The sequence below is a fragment of the Zonotrichia albicollis genome, chromosome 7 (genome assembly GCF_047830755.1).
Source record: "Zonotrichia albicollis isolate bZonAlb1 chromosome 7, bZonAlb1.hap1, whole genome shotgun sequence".
In the NCBI taxonomy this organism is placed as follows: Eukaryota; Metazoa; Chordata; class Aves; order Passeriformes; family Passerellidae; genus Zonotrichia; species Zonotrichia albicollis.
In genome coordinates this window covers 46,268,757-46,286,635 of record NC_133825.1, presented here as the reverse complement: position 1 = coordinate 46,286,635, position 17,879 = coordinate 46,268,757, and the positions used below count along the sequence as shown (strand labels likewise).

At 41.7% G+C, this 17,879-nt stretch overlaps 1 protein-coding gene across 14 annotated transcripts in view; it reads right to left on the bottom strand.

Annotated features, from left to right (window-relative positions):
- The window catches only part of TACC2 (transforming acidic coiled-coil containing protein 2), a 127,625-nt gene that overhangs the window by 20,395 nt on the left and 89,351 nt on the right, over positions 1–17,879 (bottom strand). For 7 of the 14 annotated variants that reach the window (XM_074545330.1, XM_074545337.1, XM_074545334.1 and 4 more), the window contains 6 exons: positions 11,239–12,541; positions 7,846–7,881; positions 6,317–6,377; positions 5,049–5,256; positions 1,249–1,310; positions 318–433 (listed from right to left, as the gene is read on the bottom strand). In XM_074545330.1, coding sequence (XP_074401431.1) covers positions 318–433; positions 1,249–1,310; positions 5,049–5,256; positions 6,317–6,377; positions 7,846–7,881; positions 11,239–12,541 — 1,786 coding nt within the window. The remainder of the gene's footprint in view (positions 1–317; positions 434–1,248; positions 1,311–5,048; positions 5,257–6,316; positions 6,378–7,845; positions 7,882–11,238; positions 12,542–17,879) is intronic. The other 7 variants (XM_074545335.1, XM_026795216.2, XM_026795215.2 and 4 more) reach the window with 3 other exon arrangements.

The window sequence follows — 17,879 nt, the reverse complement described above, 5'->3', positions numbered from 1 at the left end:
AACAGATTTCTAGAATAACGTGAAAATTACCTCAGTATCTTAAGAAAAAGCTTTAACTAGGAGGTCACCACTCAGTAAAACAGTTGCCACTGTGATTACTTAGTTAGAATGTGAAGGAGAAATCCATGTCCTTATTCCACCATGAAACTTGTGTCTCTTTGCCCTCTGTTCTCTATCATATGTGTACACAGATGGGGATCTATTTTTAAACAAATAGCTTGGCAGCACAGAGGCAGAGAGAGGAAGAAGTTCCTGTGTGTGTGCTCTGAGGGGAACCCGGCCCCCTGGCAGGCTCTGCACTGCTCACTGTGACCTACCCTGAGCAGGGAGTTGTGGAGTCAGACAATCTGATGGGAGGTGATTTCACTGGGCTCTCCTGCTGGGCATCAAACATTAGGTACAAGGACTGCTTCTTCTGGGTGCTGTCATCCTGCTGGCCACGGGGAAAGAGAAACTCATTAAGCAATTCAACCATTCTCCATTAAAGATAATTCAGGTCACTGAAGCCTTTAGTGAGCAAATGAGTTGACAGAAAACTAATAATACAGGGTTGTAATGCTGATACTGAGATGGATGCTCCCAGGAAGGAACCATTAAAGGACAAAACCTAAATGGCTCACTCTTTGTAGTGGCTCTTCTTCCCCCAGTTTGGGGTTAATCAGATTTCTGGTTCTGTCAGGCAAGAGGCACCCCCTGGCTGAGGGTGTTACTAAAACATCCACTGAATATTCTCATTGCTTTAAGCACCACCTGAGTGATTTTCCTAATGTCCCCAGTGGATATCCCCTCACTGGATCCAGTCAGGCTATGAAATCCATGATTAAAAAGGTGAAAAAAGTGATAATGTACAGTGCAGCATTCCAGACCTCACACTAATTCTGTTTCTCTCCTGGTTCCCTCCAGCTTCTTCAAACTTTTACTCCCGATTTCTCAAAGAGTTCAGCAGTTTTTGTAGACAGCTCTGCACTCTGCACTGCTGGAAATACTGATTGGCTTTGAATCTCCAGAGAAAACTACTATGATGCTAGCTTAGAAATAAAAACATGAAATGGAACAAGCTTTACAGGACACAGGACAACAAAGCACAGGCAATTTACCCCAGTTATGCCAATTTCAAGGAACTGGCTTTGCAAATCTGCTGCAGGCACATTATGATTAATTTAAAGGGTGGTGGGGCTGAGGGCATTACCAGGGTAGTATATTCTGACAGGGGAATGCAAATTAATGGAAATAGATGTGAGAACTTACAGGCACAGAGGAGCCTATTTTCTCCATATATTCTATTTCATATGAGTTGCCATATTCCAATTCTGCAACAGAAACAAAAAAAAAGAGGTGTTAATACATGCCATGACGTGATTTTTTTTCAGAAGTAAATGAGAGCTCTTCTCATTGACAGGGGCCACTCCCACTCTGCTCAATACTTTCCAATGACATATTAAAAATAGATTATACAGAGAGAAAGTAAAAGGTGTTAATATTCACTCATTTTCAACAATGAACCTGACACATTTCAGGCAAATCAGTTTGCCAGAAAAAAATCAGCTTTTTAATTTGCCCCAGGGACCAGAATATTGAGAAGGTTTCAGAGTAATTTCAGAGTACAGGCAACTTTCCCCTATCGTGTTATCTTATCACAGAAAACATATTTTTTCAATAAATGGCAATGCTGATGCCAATTTCTTTTAAACATATTTTAACAGCTGTTGAGAAAAAATAATTTCTATTTTTTCATGTTTATCACACTCTTAATTCAGAACAACTACTGAGCTATCACTGAAGAAAAAGGAACCTAAAATACCTGAGTGCTCATGAACCAGGAGTGAGGCACCAGCATTTTGTTTTCAGAGAAAGAGTTTAAGGCAGGAAGATTCACAAAGAACCCTAAGTCTAAAATTTAATAAAAATGCAAATCTTTACTGCTTCTCTGCTTCTAATCTCCCAGTTACACTGGGGGGAATAACCAGCATTTCTCCCCAGTCTGTGGTCACGCAGTAGTTGATATAGAAGCAGACAAATCTAACACAGGAAAAGAGATCATATCCTCCTGCACCCAAATAAAAGCAAACTTCCTACAATGACAACTTAATTTAAAATTAAATGCATAATTAATTTGTCCAAATGCTGTGCTTTGTTCTGTTTCCATGATTTAATCCAATAAACCACTTGCATAATTTGATTCCCACTCCAAATAAATCCTAAGGAAATGCACACTAGCATTTGCATTATCATAAAATCATGTGCTAAAATCCTTCTAGATTTAGGCAGCTTTTAAAAAATAGAGCTTGCATTAAGAAGATGGTAACCACCATTAAAATGTTTGATGTTTAAAAACAAACAATCCTGAAGAGAATCTCTAGCCTGATTTGTTGATGAAGAAAGTTTTAGAGGGTTCAATGTCATTTTACAATGCTTGATTTGCTTTTTTAGTAATAAAAAGCACTGCACAAGGACTGTAATTCCACAAACTACATATTTTGTAAAACAACCACTGAAGAGGAGGAGCCACAAGCCCTCAGTACTGGTTGGGAATGTTCACAGTAAAACCTGTAAGTGAAGAGAAAGCTGTAATAGCAGGCTCCTCATGTTGAAATTCCTAGCACCACATGTTTTTAATGGTAATAAGGAGCCAGGCAAGATGGACAACCTCCTGGTGTCAGATACCAGCAGCAGCCTTTCTCATTCACTTCTTTTCCCAGTGAAAGCAAAACCCAAACTGGAAGGATGAATTCAAACCCTCTACGAGGAGCTGAACTGCAGGAGAAAGCCTGAAATCCCAGGTAAGAGCAGCAAGTGTTTAGAAACTGCCCCTCTGTATCCCATTTAGGCACAGACAGCCCAGTGAGGTGCATCAGGAGCATTTATGGAGCAGCTTTGTGCTCCAGAGTGTCCGGGCAGCCTCAGGGCCAGCAGACGTTCCGGCACTGTCCTCTGCTGGCACAGCCACAGGATCCTCCACCTGCCTGCAGCACTGCCAGCAGCCCTGCAAGCCCAATCCAAACTGACTGCTGGGACAACACACATTCAGCTTCACTGCTGACAAAAAAAAAAAACAAAAAAAAAATATCAAAAAACCAGGCAGGACACAGATGGAAATAGCCCAAGTAGAAACAAAAGGAATAACGCGGCTGGCTAAATGCAGTTTGTTTCGTCTCACTGCTCTCAGGAGTCTCCAGCACAATTCATCTCTCTCTCTCCTCTCAGACATCATCTCCCCTCCAAAATCTTAGGTTCTAGTTATCTCTGTACATTCAAAATCAGAAAAGCCCAGGATATCCCACTAAGCAAGATAATTATCTTTTATAAACACGTACAACAGACTTACTAAGTGATGTCCTCCAACTCCTCCTACAAATAGCTGCAAGATTACATCAGAATTTTCTGCTAATAATTAGAGCTTATTTCGGGTCTGTGCAACAGGAAAATGGCAGCAGCTACAGGCAGTGCCTGACACAGATAAGGGCTGGATGCCCTGGCTGGCTCAGGAGCTGGGCTGTGTCTGTACAGAAGCAGTGTTAGGTTACAGGGTAACACACGGGTGTCTGGGAAAGGTAAAAATATCTACACTGAGAAACAGCCCTCAAATTACTCAGAAATTTCTCAAAGCTGCAGGAGCAAGACTGTCAAAGAGAAAAAATTATTATTTTTAAGAGATATGAAAAGCAGAAGCATTGTTGATTATAATGAGTGTGTAATCTGAAACCTCAACTGTACCATGCAGCACACGAGACAAGACAATTACCATTTAATTAGGAGCTTTGCTCACTTTCTTCTACCCACTTTGAAAGCTAAAATGATTGTTTCAGAGTGTCTCTCAGTATTCTTTTGTTCCATTTTCTTTCATATAGTTTCCATCTTCCCAGATTTAGGGGGGCTTATTTTATAAAAACTGTTTTTTAAGTTATTTTTTAAAATTCAAATACAGGGAAGTCAATGTCTACAATTTATGATTTGATAATAAAGACAAATGAATTCATCCAGACTGAAATACTTATTTGTTTAGAATACTCAACAGATTTCAGAAAAGCGCAGGGCATACAAGCATATGCATATCAACAAAAGCACTGTGACTGTTGTTGCTTTTTGATGTCTACCACCTTGACCTAAAAATTTTTAATCAGGCATAAATTTGGACCCAGCCTAAAATGGCAGAAAGTAGATTTAATAGTTGATTTGGACAGGGACTGAAAGGCTGGGGGGAAAAATGAATTCTAATCAAGAAGAAAAAGTTTAAGCCAAGTTAAACTCAAACATGTTTCCCACCCACAAAGCTGAACATCTGCCTTTGGAGCAGATGTTGCAAAGCAGAATTCCCTCTGGTAGCCCCAAGGAAGGCCACACACAAATTTTCTTAATTCTGTCCCTTCCAAATTTCACAGACCTGGAATGACAGTTCTCTAAACAGAAACTTCCAGCTTTAGCTCCCAGCTGCTCATAGGAAAGTATGGCAGGAAAAAACTTTTATAGCTGACCTAGTAGGGAATTTTATCTGGCAATATGAATGGTAACTATCTTATAGAGGGGATATCCTGGACACTTTTATGCATGAAGATACTTGGAGCCCAGTATGGCTACCAGGAAGCCCAGTATGGCTACCAGTATGGATACCAGGAAGCTGGAAGAGAGATGGCATGGTATGGGTATTACTGCAATACAGAAAATGTGAGCAGAATTTTAACATGGGACCTTTCCCCATGCAGGTTAGGGAACAGGCTCAGGCAGAATCAGTAGTTCAGTGATTCTGGAGAAGCAGCAGCCCCCATTCTCCTGTCAATGAGAGAACACACTGCTCACAAAGAACAATTAATCACACAAAGGAAGTAAAAGCCTTTCTCTGAAAGAGCCCTCTCATTTCCTTTTAAGCATCTTTTCTTTCCTAAAAACTCCAGGCTGGACTGTTGGGGTTTTACATTCAGCTCCCCAGAAAATGGCCCAGAGAGCACAGCACCATTTTCAGGGTTCCCTTGTAAGAGTCTGCATTCAGCAGAGAATAACCCTGGCCAAAGCCAGCCCTGTCTCTCAGCAAACCCCCCTGGCTGGAGCAGTACCCTCTGTGGGAGAGTTGAACTTGGTCTCATTGACAAAGGTGGACAGGTCAGAGGGCTGGGGGTAGTCCTGCTTGTCCGTGTTCAGGTCCACAGTCATGCAGGTCCATTTCTGCCCTGTCACAGAGGACGCCAGCTTCTCCTCATCCGTGGCGTGAACCACCGTGGAGATGACAGGAGGTGTTTCTGGAGTTGGCAGTGGAGTGGGATCCTGCAGCAAACAAGAGCCAGTTAATTCCATTATCTTTCACTAACACATGGAACAGCTCCATCTCTGAATTCCCCTGCACCACCAGAGCCATCTCTTTAATTCCATAATCTCTGCTGCAGTGTTGTATAAAATACTTAATGGAAAATACTAACTCTACCAGCAGCGAGTTTTCCCAGTATAACTCAGCTCTTTGATGATAAACACTTGCATTGCAAAGCTGCTTTGATAACAGGGAAGAAAGAAGATCCAGAGCTGCTAAAATCTGTAATGCACTTGACACAAGTGGCACACATCACCCACCACTGAAGTCCCTGACCAAAACTGACTTTTCAGGCTTCCCTCATAGGAGCAAACCCTTGTAGGGCCACGAGGTCATGAACCCTTTCCCCTCTCTTCACTTCTACACTGCCAAGCAGCACAAATAAAAGGGCAGGATGGAGAGCAGGAAGAGGAGCAGCAGCATGGAAGGAGCTGTGCCACATCAAAGCAGTCAGGCCTCTGTGGAAGAGCAGCTTTTGTCAACTTCTCTTCCAAGAAAACCACCTGCCAGCAGTTTACAACATGGAATCAAGCTATCCAAGCACATGCTCCTGGGAGAGCAGCCCACTTGGTTTATTTCTATTTCCCTTCCAACCCACCAATTTGATGCATTTAGTTTCTTACTTCCTAATCTAAAAATTCCACGGTGGATAGTGATAGTCTTGTTTTTCAGACAACTGACTGAAGATATTTACTCATTCCCTTGCTCCATCTTAACAGAGGGCTTTCCAAAGTACATTAGCTAATACTCTAGCTGGAATTCCCAGAGAAAATACTATATCTACTATATATTGTATCTAGAGGACAAAAGGTTAATGCTTTATGGTAATAGCCTAATGTCCTATACTTGGGACTTATGCACATTTTTTACAAAAATCTCCTCTATTACTGAAAGTACAAGTCTACAACAAAAATATCTTCCATTATTAAACATTAAATTCCAATTAAATTAATAAAGTTTCCTTCTTTTTACCCCTTCAAGGACACAAATTACATGCATCAAAATAAGGCCGCAATTTACCTGAGAAGGAGGATCAGATAGTGGAGATCTTTTTGGTGATTTTTTCACCCTAAATGTATCACTGAAAATAAAGTTCAAACTGTTAATATGGTAACAGCAGCAAGAATCAGGTCATTTCACACTTAGCAAGAGACAGCCACAGACAATGCAACCTCTGTAAGCCCTCCTGCATTAAAATCCCATCCATTTGGAAGCAGCACCACAGAGAACCATGCCATGGGTACATAATTTTGTCATGCACTTGGAACAGGCCTCCACCCCTCCAAAGCTGAGAGCAGCAGGATTGCCATATTTTTCATGCTAGCTCCTGACACATTCGCAGAGCAGACTGCATTTCAAATTCAGCTGCAATTCAAATCCCTGCTCCACCACAGGCTCCCTCCAGGGCCCTGTGGAAATGATTCAGCTTCTGTCTGCTTCAGTTTCACATCCCAAAATTGGGCCTAACCCACACCTTCACCTGGGAGTTAAAACTGTGACAAACTTAGGCTCCAATGACCCCAAAAACCAGGAAGAAAAAACCTGGTTTGCTTTAGATGAACTATATAAAACCATCTGAGGCAGATGCTGCTCCCCAGATGCCAGAATGAGCTGTGTCATTACAAATGGACACAAAAGACCTTTTTAAAAACAAATACAACAAGAAATATGGCAATTCTGCTTCCAGTTCCCCTGACACCTCACAGTGCAGACTGGGAGCACGGACACTGCAGCCCTCCAAAATCCCACAGGTTTCAGTCAAGCAAAATGAATGAAGAATATAAATGATGTCATGATTGTATATAATTATTAATGTTGCCTTTATTCACAATTGGCTAAAAATTGGCTAAAAAATTGGCTTAAGTTTCTAGCCAGGAATAAACTGTCTGTTCTCTTAATGCACATTGCTAGAGTTATTCAAAACTATTGATGCTACTAGCTACAAAAGGGAGAAAAATACTCTAGCAAACTCACTGATAAAGACTTTATGTTTGAACTGAGATGCAGTGGCAAAAATTACTGAGCCCACCAGCTCATCCCTGATCAATGATGGCAAGGCTGACACCAGAAATTCTAATGGTGGGTTTCAATGGGCAGAGGGTAAATCAATACCACATCTAGAGGGGAAAATAAATTGGGCAGCTGAATATTGGTGTGTTCAATGCCATTAATTATCCAGTTATGATGACAGAATTAATTAGGATAACTTTTTCCTTCAAGAAAGACAAGCATTTTATGCAGTATTTACAAGGAATTGATTGCACAATGTTGATCAGTGGTAGAAATAAAACTTCAATATTTTAGCTCAAGGATACAAAATTTCTATAGGTTTTAAATGAGGATCTTTGATAGGCAACAGATAATGAGGCAAACAGTCACAGTCAGGCATCTTACTTAAAATAGCTTTCATATGTGCAAGTGAAATCACATTTATTAACATAAAAGCTGCATGCTGAATAATAACTGATCATGCTGCAAAATAAATAAGTAAAATTAAAAAGCCCACAAATCAAAGAAGAAATTTGAATTGTTAGCTTAGAATTACTTACAACAGAGAACATACAGACATCACATCTTCTACCATCCTAAGACAAATAAGACAAAGAAAAGAGAGACAGACAGAAGGAACTGACAAAAAAGATTAACCTACAAATACTGTTAATGTGTTAAGGCAATCTGATCATGCAGATTTTCTACCTGTATAATCTTAACCCCTACTTTTTATTTTGAAATACACAAGGAGAAAATAAAAATATTCATCAAATCCCTCAATGTTTTCTAGTTCAGTGTTATACTTTTAAAATGTTTTCATCTTACAAAACACATTTTTCAAAGCTGACACCTTCAAGTTAATTCCTCTCAACACACTAACTGTCCTTGCCTGCCCTGATGGAGGCCACCTGCTTGCTTTTCAGTGCACAGTATTTGTTATTATATGAGATGCAAAACTGTTCTTGAATGGCAGCTAAGCTTAAGGAGAGGGCACAGTTATCCCAGGTTTTGTCATGTTTGCTGATGTGTTGTGACAGCACAGAAAAAGCCACTTGACCATTTCAAGCCATTTACCCAGGTCAGGATAGAAAATGACATTTCTTTAAATCTCAGCTGGTTTGGCTCTCTCCAAAACCTAACCTGGTGTTCTAACACAGCAAATTAGTTACCCCCAAAGCAGAACCAAGCCTTGCCAAACACCTTAAACTAAGAGAAGTTTTCATTTACTTATAAGCTTGGCAGCTTCTGCTCATCTCTCCTCACGTGCAATGCTCATGACAGCTGGCACCTTCCATTTCCAAACAGCCTCCAGCCATCCAAGGGCTTCCAGAGCAATGCCTGCACAAGCAGTATCTCTACAAACCACTTATTTTTACTCATCACTGTGAGCTGGCTCTGGGGAGGCATCAGCTGCTCCTTGCTCAGCATCACCTGAGCAGTGTGATTGTCTCCAAGCACCTCAGCACTCGGGGAGATGAGAGCAGTTTGTGTCAAGCTCACATCTCTTGTAAAATCCTCATTTTTCACAGGGAGGTCAGCGCTTAAATTCTTGCAGTTTCATTCAAGACCAAAAATTGATTATTTTTACTGATTTAGCACATGTTAGACAGAGCACATGGCTCAGAATCAAAGCAGTACAAGCTCAGCAAAGGCTTGAACTCATGCCTGGCTCCTTCACCTCTAATCTAGAACTCACTGCCTTTCCACACGAGGAACTCATTTCCAAACAGGGTTTGATTTTTCTGCACCCCTCAACAGGGCTAACAAAACCTCCTGCCACTGCCTACCCTAACCTACATGTCAGACAGAGCACATGGCTCAGATTCACAGCAGTACAAGCTCAGCAAAGGCTTGAACTCATGCCTGGCTTCTTCACTCTAATCTAGAACTCAATGCCTTTCCACATGAGGAACTCATTTCCAAACAGGGTTTGACTTCTGCACCCCTCAACAGAGCTAATAAAACCTTCTGCCATCCCCTCTCAAGCCTGAAGGTGATTTTCTTCTAGAAAGTACCACAGCTGCAGGCTGCAATGGGTTATTAATATTCAGTCTCATCTTTGTAAAAAAAAAAAAAAAAAATCATTTGCAAAAGTAGGTTACAGGGCTGCAGTGAGCAGCACACATCACAGCCCAGTGAAAGCAGGGCCAAGCACGGGCTGGGAATTCCTGCAGCCCTCCTGACCCAAGAATTTGTGAGCCCTGAGCTGGGGGAGCTTCACCTCCCCACCCTGATAAACACCAGCACTGAACTTTGTGATTCCAAGACAGAATTTTCCTGGGATGGATTTTCTCAAGGACAAACATGGCTTAGCAAACGCTCTGTAAACTCATTTTCCCCCGAAATGAAGAACTTTGGAATTCTTTCCAGTATTCAAAGCAGATGGGAGAACCCAAGAGGCCACTCTGGGGGTCTGTCAGCTCCAGCTACTGGAAGACACAAGGACACTCTGGCTGGCTGTAAAAACTTAAAGATCTGGTGATATTAAAATTTCCCTCTGCATATCCCCAGTAACACTCAAATTGTTCCTCTCTTGCTGTCAAGACTTTTAAATCTTCTTGGTTTGGACCAAATCAGTTTGGACTGCAGGCATGGAGAAATGGCATTTACTACTAAATTTCAGGTAAACCTCAAAAAGTAGCAACACCAGAAAAACCAGGCTCCTCTCCCAAAGAAAACAACTCAACTAAAAAAATTAAACTATCGGTAACTCAGAAATGCCCCTAGAAACAAAATAAAATAAAGGCACAAGCTTCCTCAAATCTGACAAGGGACTTGAATTAGAAACTTAGAATGCAGGAGGCTATTCAGAAACATCTGAAAAATCTCCCTCTCACCCTGTACAGGAGATCAGCTTTTATACTGCTTTACATTAACCATGTTATCTTCTTATCTTAAATTGGCATTTAAAAAATTTGCTCCCATTTTTGTTAGTCAGCTGGAACATTTAAACCATAAAGGAACATGAACTGAGATACTTTCTTACAGATATACACAGGAGATAAATTTCAGATATATGGGACACTTAAACTCAGTGGTCACCTACTCAAAATAACCATATCTGTGCAGATAAAGCAACACGCAAATCAGCAACCAGCCATAGGGGTTTTTAACCAAATATCTAACAGCAACATAGAAAATTTATCCTGGAATTTGTCACTCGTGTCTAAAAGCTGGATTTTTCCCTAAAATACAGTAGTTTTGGATATTTTAAACTCTGCACAATTGTAAGCTTTTTCATAAAAAGGAATTTTTTCACATTTCTTAGTCGTGTGTATATATATATAAATGTATTTCCATACTGCACTGTTCTCTTTCAGGTTATTTTCTTTTAAATACCATAAGTCACTGGATGAAATCATCTTCCTGCTGTTTGCAATATGAGATTGACACTGCCTTTCACTGTCACTATTTCACATCCCACGCTCAAAAACAATGATTCATAAAATAGTTGTGCTGGTGTGATTAGTTTTATCCATCAACTTCCCAGAACGAGGTCACAGAAAACTGGGTACATAACTGATAAAACTGGGTATATAACCAATAAAATTGGGTATATAAGTGATAAAATTGGGTACATAACCAATAAAATTGGGTATGTAACTGATAAAATTGGGTACATAACCAATAAAATCGGGTATGTAACTGATAAAATTGGGTACATAACCAATAAAATTGGGTATATAATTAAATAAAATTTAACCAGGTTCAGAACTACACTTTGAGCCCAAAGACTTGAAAAATGCAGTTTCCTAATGTGGCTTGGTAGTTCTGGAAATACCAAATTATTGAGGAAGCAGGCTGAGAGCAGGAATAGCTCAGCATGGCTCCAGTTGTGGCCACCAACACCCAAAGTCACCTCCCTCTCCCTGTTGAGCTACAAATCCTGTGTAACTGTGCTAAGGGATGTGCTGCTTCTATTCTAGAAACATCTTTGCCCTTTAACTTACGTTTTTAATGGCGTCTTCTTCTTCTTGGCAGGTTTGTTCAGGCTGTCTCCTTCTGTCCCATTTGTTTCATTGGCACTGGCTGGTATCTCAAAGGAAGCTGGAGATTTGGAAGGCGAGCTGGCAATCTTAGAAGAAGTCTTGAAAGGATCAATGGAGTCCTCACACATGTCCGGCTCGAAGCTGTACGTTTGTTGAGGCAGTTTGGGAGATTCCTGCATTTTTGAACTGGATGAGAAGGGGTCAAAATTGGGATCGTCCCACTTGTCGATATCAAAAGTGTAAGAGCCTTTAGTGATGGGGATTTCATTTGGATCAGTGGGCGACTTGGTCGGGGTGGTCGGAGCATTGTCAAGCTTCTCCACCGGCTTTTTAGTCTTTGGCCTCCGGAGCGGCATTTTAGCACCAGGCTTTTTCCCTGCTTTTTTGGGAGGAGGAGCGCTCTCCTGCTGCTCTTCACTCCCCCCTTTCTCCTCGGAATAGTCAAACTCCAGCCTCACTGCTTTGATGGGAGGGTCCTCCTGTCCCCCGGTGTCTGGCGGAGTCACCTCCACAGCCTCGGGGGCCGTGGTTAGAGGCAGCGTTTTCCTGCTGCCAGGCGGGGAGTTCTGCACCTTGCTGCCTCCGGAGCCGAATGCACCAATCCCTTCCAAATGGTCCAGATCCGAGGGCTCGGATCCTTCAGGCACAGACGGGGCCTCCTCTTTCTCAGCAGAGATTTTGGAAGGTTCAGTACATTCAGGCTTTGCTGAGTCAGCCTTCACCTCAGGTGCTTTGTCCTCACAAGCTGCTTGGCCAAGCTCGGGCGGTTCTTGTGGGGTTTCCTTCACCAGCGGAGCATCCAGAGGTTTTTTGGCTGACTGCTTCTTTTTTAAGGAAGCTGGTCTGGGCTTTTTTGTTCTCTTGAGGGTACTGGAAGCGCTGCTGGAACCAGTACCGTAGGCATCTGCTGAGGGTGCTAATGTCTCACTGTTGCCAAGGAAAGATGCTCCATCAAAATCACTGGCCTGCAGGCTGAGGGACCGAGACAACGTGGATTTGGACACTGGGACCGAATCCGTGGATTTTCTCCGGACATTTGCTTTGGGGTCACGATTCTTGGGCTCTGCAGAGCTCGGTGCTAAGGCATGGAGAGAATCAACCAGCTCAATGTTATCAAAATCCAAGTTGTAGGTTCCACTGCTGGCTATGGGCTTGTCCTCGTCGAAGACAGTGGAGAAGGAATGGCAGGGGGGACGGAAGGGGCTCTCCTGAACTGGCTCGCTGTGTGACACATCGGTTACGGGCTCAGCTTCTGCACACAGCCCTGCGGGGGCAAACAGAAAATCAGGGCACTTCAAACACCTCATCACAACTGGGCCTTAGGAGGTTTCACTGCAATCTAATACTGCTGCAAGTAAAAGGCATTAAAATCATACAAATTGACTAAGCAAACCAAAGTGATTTTCCAATATATGAACCAGATTAGGGAAAAAATAGATCGGTTCTCCCCAGAACAGGATTCAAGGCAAGTTTCACAAAAAACCAAAATATGTATTTGCAATAACCTCTAAAGCACCTCTTCTAAACTATCACTTACAGAGATGGATATTACCATAATATGCTAAATATTGGCAATACCAGAAAAACTGCACATAAAGCACCTTCTTACTCCCATTTTCTACTACTATAAAGAGCTCACACAATTGTGTCAGAGCTCTTATGAAGTAAATCTCCTGTAAATTGACTGGTGCTTCAGTAACTACATGTTGACCTTAAGTTTTGTTCCCCATGTGCTATTTTTACCAATTTACCCAGAGGAAAATGGCTTCCTCTCCACAACCCATCAATGCTGCTCCTCTGTCTGCCCCAAGCAGTCAATAATTACAAGTTTATAATAAGACATGAATAATTGAGAATTTAATGTGAAATAAATTATGGTAAAGGTAAAAGAAAAAAAGGTCATTTAGAGAACTCCACAAATATTTTCAGTTGAAAATTCTTCCTTTAAAAATCTAGAACTCCCTACTGGTTATTTAAACCAGGTTTTTCCAAGTGTAGTTCTAACTTGTTGATGAAAAGAAAATTTTGTAGAGAGATTTATGTCAAGACTCTTAATCCAAGCAGCTTTCCACTGCAATTAAACGTTCTCTTGTTGAATAGAATCCTAAAATGATTTATTGAAGTCTCTTCACTTGGGATGAAACAACTGTTGGACAAAGTAGAGAAAGAGTGCTTAACAAAAAAAATTAGAAAATAGAGAGGTAGAAAAGCAGGAAGGTGAAGGTCCTTGCTGCCTTGCAGCTCATTAAGTTGATTATGCAAATGTTTTACAAATCCTGCATATGTTTTGCTCCTGCTGTGACTGCACTACTCTGACCTGAATGAAGCAGGGCCACCTCTGTCCCTGTGTGTCCCTGTGTGTCCCCCAGGCCTGGGACAGCTTCTCCAGCTCCCAGCTCAGGCTGGGCTCAGCCAGCTGCTCTCAGCTCTCACACAGGAGCAAAATGGCCCCGTGGTTCCTGATGAAGCAATACAGCCTTCTTCACATTGTCATCTTTTTTTAATTATGCAATTATAAAGAAAAACAGTCAAACAAAAATGAGTGTTTTGCTCAACCCTAAACGATTTCAGAGACATTTCTGCTCATCCTTTCCATTCCAATCCTGACATGTTTTGCAGAATAACTCTCATTTTGCCCTGCTACATTCATTAACACTGTTCATAAAAGCAATACAGACAATCAATTATTATTTTAGTGAGAAGCTATGAATGGATTAAGAAAAGGGAAAAAAAGATTTCCTTTGTTTCAGAAGAAATTGTGTGTCTGCAAGGATTACTATTTATGGGTGTAGAGCACAGCAAAGGATTTAAGGGAATTGGACACATTTCCCAAAGTGGCACCATGTACTTCCAGAGACTGTCAAAGGGATGACAGCTATGCAGCTTCTCTTTTAAGACCGTGGAAGTTCACTATGATACATCAATTAAAATAATATTCTAATGTGTTTTCTCTGCTAAATGAATGCTAATGGTGTGGCAGTACTTCAGAACAGTTTATTTTCCTCTAATCCCCACTGGTTTGGGTTGGTTTCAGCCTGGCTGAGGGGTCATTAATTAGGCTGGTGCTCACTTCACACACACATCACTTGGTGACACTGATGGGACTCGTGTAAAGGGCACTCAGAGAGTGACACAGACCTCCAGCATCAGCCTCATCTGTCCCTCTCACCCTGAGAGGAGACTGGGAGGCACTTCAGGGGAATACATCACAATAAACACTGGGGTGCCAGTGCAGTACAAATGTAGGTCAGCACGAAATCAAAGTGGGATCTGAACGAGGAGTCATCTGCAGTTATGCCCTGTTTTCATTCCTGCCTACGTCAAAACCCTCAACAGCATCGAGGCCCTTGTTCCAAGTAGTTATAAACATGCATTAAAACAAAGTAAAATATAATAAAATAAACCATTGCCTTGCAGGACTTGGACTGTAAATAAGAGTTTGGGATGCATCATGCAAAAGGAGCATGCAAGGCTTTGCAGCTACTCCCAACAAAGCAGCATTTCAATTCTGTGTGCTCCACACAGTGCAAGGCTTTAATCTTCTTTAACTGCTTATTTCATGACTTCCTCCTCATCAAATCCCTTTTACTCAAGAGTATGGATTTCTGCAGAGCGCTGCTCGATATTTTCATTGTTTCTTTATGAAACAAGATGTGAAACTGTCTCGGCAAACAGCTCTTGGCAGGAGAGAAATGCTGCTGTCAGCCTCTTCTGGCTTCAGGACAGGACTGGCTCGCTCCTGGCAGCAGCAGAATTGCTGGGGCAGGAGGCATAAATGGTACTCAAGGCTTTATTACCACAAAGCCATGAAGACCACACTTTCCTGACATTAACAGCCTGTTCAGAGAGCAGAGACATTTGTCCTTTTACAACACAAAATCAAGCCAATCAGTATCACTACAGTATTTTATTAAAATGCAGCTTGAGCACAAAGGAACATACCATGACACTAGCTATGGGATTTAAGGCACAATTTACCTGCCCTAGAGAGAGACCAGCACAACATTTTAAATCAGGTTTATGTCTTTTCTTGGTACTGAGTCACCCACAATTTATACTGGTAAGAGCTGCCCACAAGAAGATATTAAATTTTATAAAGCTCTCCAAGAACGTGGAGGATAGCTGGGGAACTTACACTGCAATAAAAAAGCCAGACAAGCACCTCAAACCCCCAATTTCATTAATTAAAAAAGAAGGTCTAAGTTCTGCTCCTTCCACTGGGAAATTCCTCTGATTCCAACCACATTTTCACTGGATCAACTATAAAAAATTCCCAAACCCAAACTCAACAACATAAACCTCAGACTTTTTGTATCCAGGTGATGAGACCTAAATATCAGAGTTACCTGGCATATTTAACACTTGGCATTTTCACCTGACACCTGCTAGGGAAGAACCAGAACCTGATAGAAAGTCACAGAATCACAGAATATCCTGAGTTGGAAGGAACTCACAAAGATCACTGAAGTCCAGCTCCTGGCCCTGCACAGAACAAACCCAAGAATCCCACCCTGTGCCTGAGAACATGAATAAAATATTGTAACACTGTGTGTATCAATAAACAAAACAAATTTCTGCTGCTTTTTTACAGAAGTAGCCAAAGCAAGGGGCTACTTTGCTGAAGCATCTCTAAAGCAAAAATAAACTGGAAATAGGCCTTAAGAGTGCTGAGCTGGAAACAAAATGAAACACTCTTCTGACAGGCTTAGCAATAACATTTTAACAGATGTAATAAGCAAATACAGAAGAAATTTAATATCAGTTCTGTTTTCTAGAGAAAAAGCAAACAATGGAAAATGCATACAACATGCACCCAGTTACTGTGTTATGAGGAAAAAATGCCAAAAGCATAAAGGAACTGGAATTGCCTTACACCAGAAATTTTGAAATACGGTTTATTTCAAGTCCCTTCTTGTTATGGAAACCCTTTGATGTGAGAAAATCAATTAGTACCACTTGTTTAAAGTTCTGTAAAAATACTTTTGTCATTTATTCTAAGATGTATTCTAACATTGTATATAAAAGTTTCTTTTCAAATTTTCCATATCAGGATTCAAGAGGAAAAACTCTGAAGAAGAATGCTGCCCATACCAAAAATTTAGTTTGTTTTTGTCTGGACCATAATGTCTCTATTGGAAAGCTTGACCTCGAATTTCCCTGGCACCAGAAGGACTCAAAAATAGGATCTGCCCCATATCCTGATTGTTGGGCTGTAATGCACACAAGGGACTCCAGATCTCACTCTCCCCTGTGAATACAATCTGAATTCAGTAATCATCTGGGGAAGGCAGTGGGGCTGACAGAAAGTTCCTAGGCAGGAATTCCTGGCCAAGACCAGAGTATTTGGGAGAATGGGCTTGGGAGATTATTCTGGTGCTCAGATGGATGAAACAAGGGACAAGAGGACACTGCTATGGGGAGCTGAGGAGACAAGTAACAATAATTTAAAATAATGACAATAATAACTGCAACCTCAAACACTCCAATGTGAGATTATAAGCCATGTTACCCAGCATTATTCAGGGAGGAATGGAAGGGCTCACTGGAGGCACTTCTGGGGCTCAGGGGGAGTTTCCACCCTTGCTCTGCTGCTCCTCTTCCCCTCCAGAGCTGCCCTCAGACTGACTCTGATGGACCAGAGCCATGCAGCAGGTTTCACCCCACCAGGAGCTGGCACAAACCCAGCACCAGAGCACAGCTTATTTCCCTTTCATCATATTCACTAAAGGACCACAGAAGTCAACCTAATTAAAACCTCTCCTCTTGCCTTTCCAGCAGTGGGGTCCAGCTGCTGTGCTAATGATATCATGCAACACAACTGCAGCCCTCTGCATAAGTAATTACTGTCAGCTAGAGATGAAAGAATCTTTAAACACTTACTGTGCTCCCTCCCTCCACCCACACACGCTCTGTCACCCATCCCATGTGCAGACAAAGCCATGTGGCTGCTGAAGCAGGAGCCCAGCAGGACCCTGCTCCTCTCCCTGTGCCCGTGCCAGGCTCTCCAGCTGCCCATATTCCTCACTCCCCCTGCAGTGAAACCTGGTTTTTAGCTCTATGGTGCCATCCAGGAACTCTGCTTCAATGCCCCTGAGGAAGGGACTACAATGCTCTTTGTGTGCAGCCACATGCATAACGTATGAAATAAATAAACTATGAGACACTCAAGTGGTTTATACAGCACAAAATGTTTAACTTTTCTCATTTCTAAACACCTAAACTATACTGTTACTATTATTTATTTCTTCTAAAGATTTCCAAAACAAATGGATGCTTTGTGCTGCCCTCCTACATTTGGATTTTTTCTGCATTACGCATCTTCTTCCCCTCCAATAAATTCCCCTGCTGTATAACTGTGTTTTGTGTCATTTTGGATCACTGAACAGATCTCTGTCATTTTGCTGTAACTTGCCTCCCATGGACAATGTGATTTGCAAATGAACTGGTTTCCCCTCTGCCATCCAATGGCCTCCAATAAAGTTCACACTGGCTGTGAATAGCTAAATTCAGTTTCCCACTTTTCTTCAGAAAGATCTGAAAAAAAAAGGAGGGGGGAACTGGGATGGAAGGAGACAAGAATCACATGTGCCAGGGAAGCACAT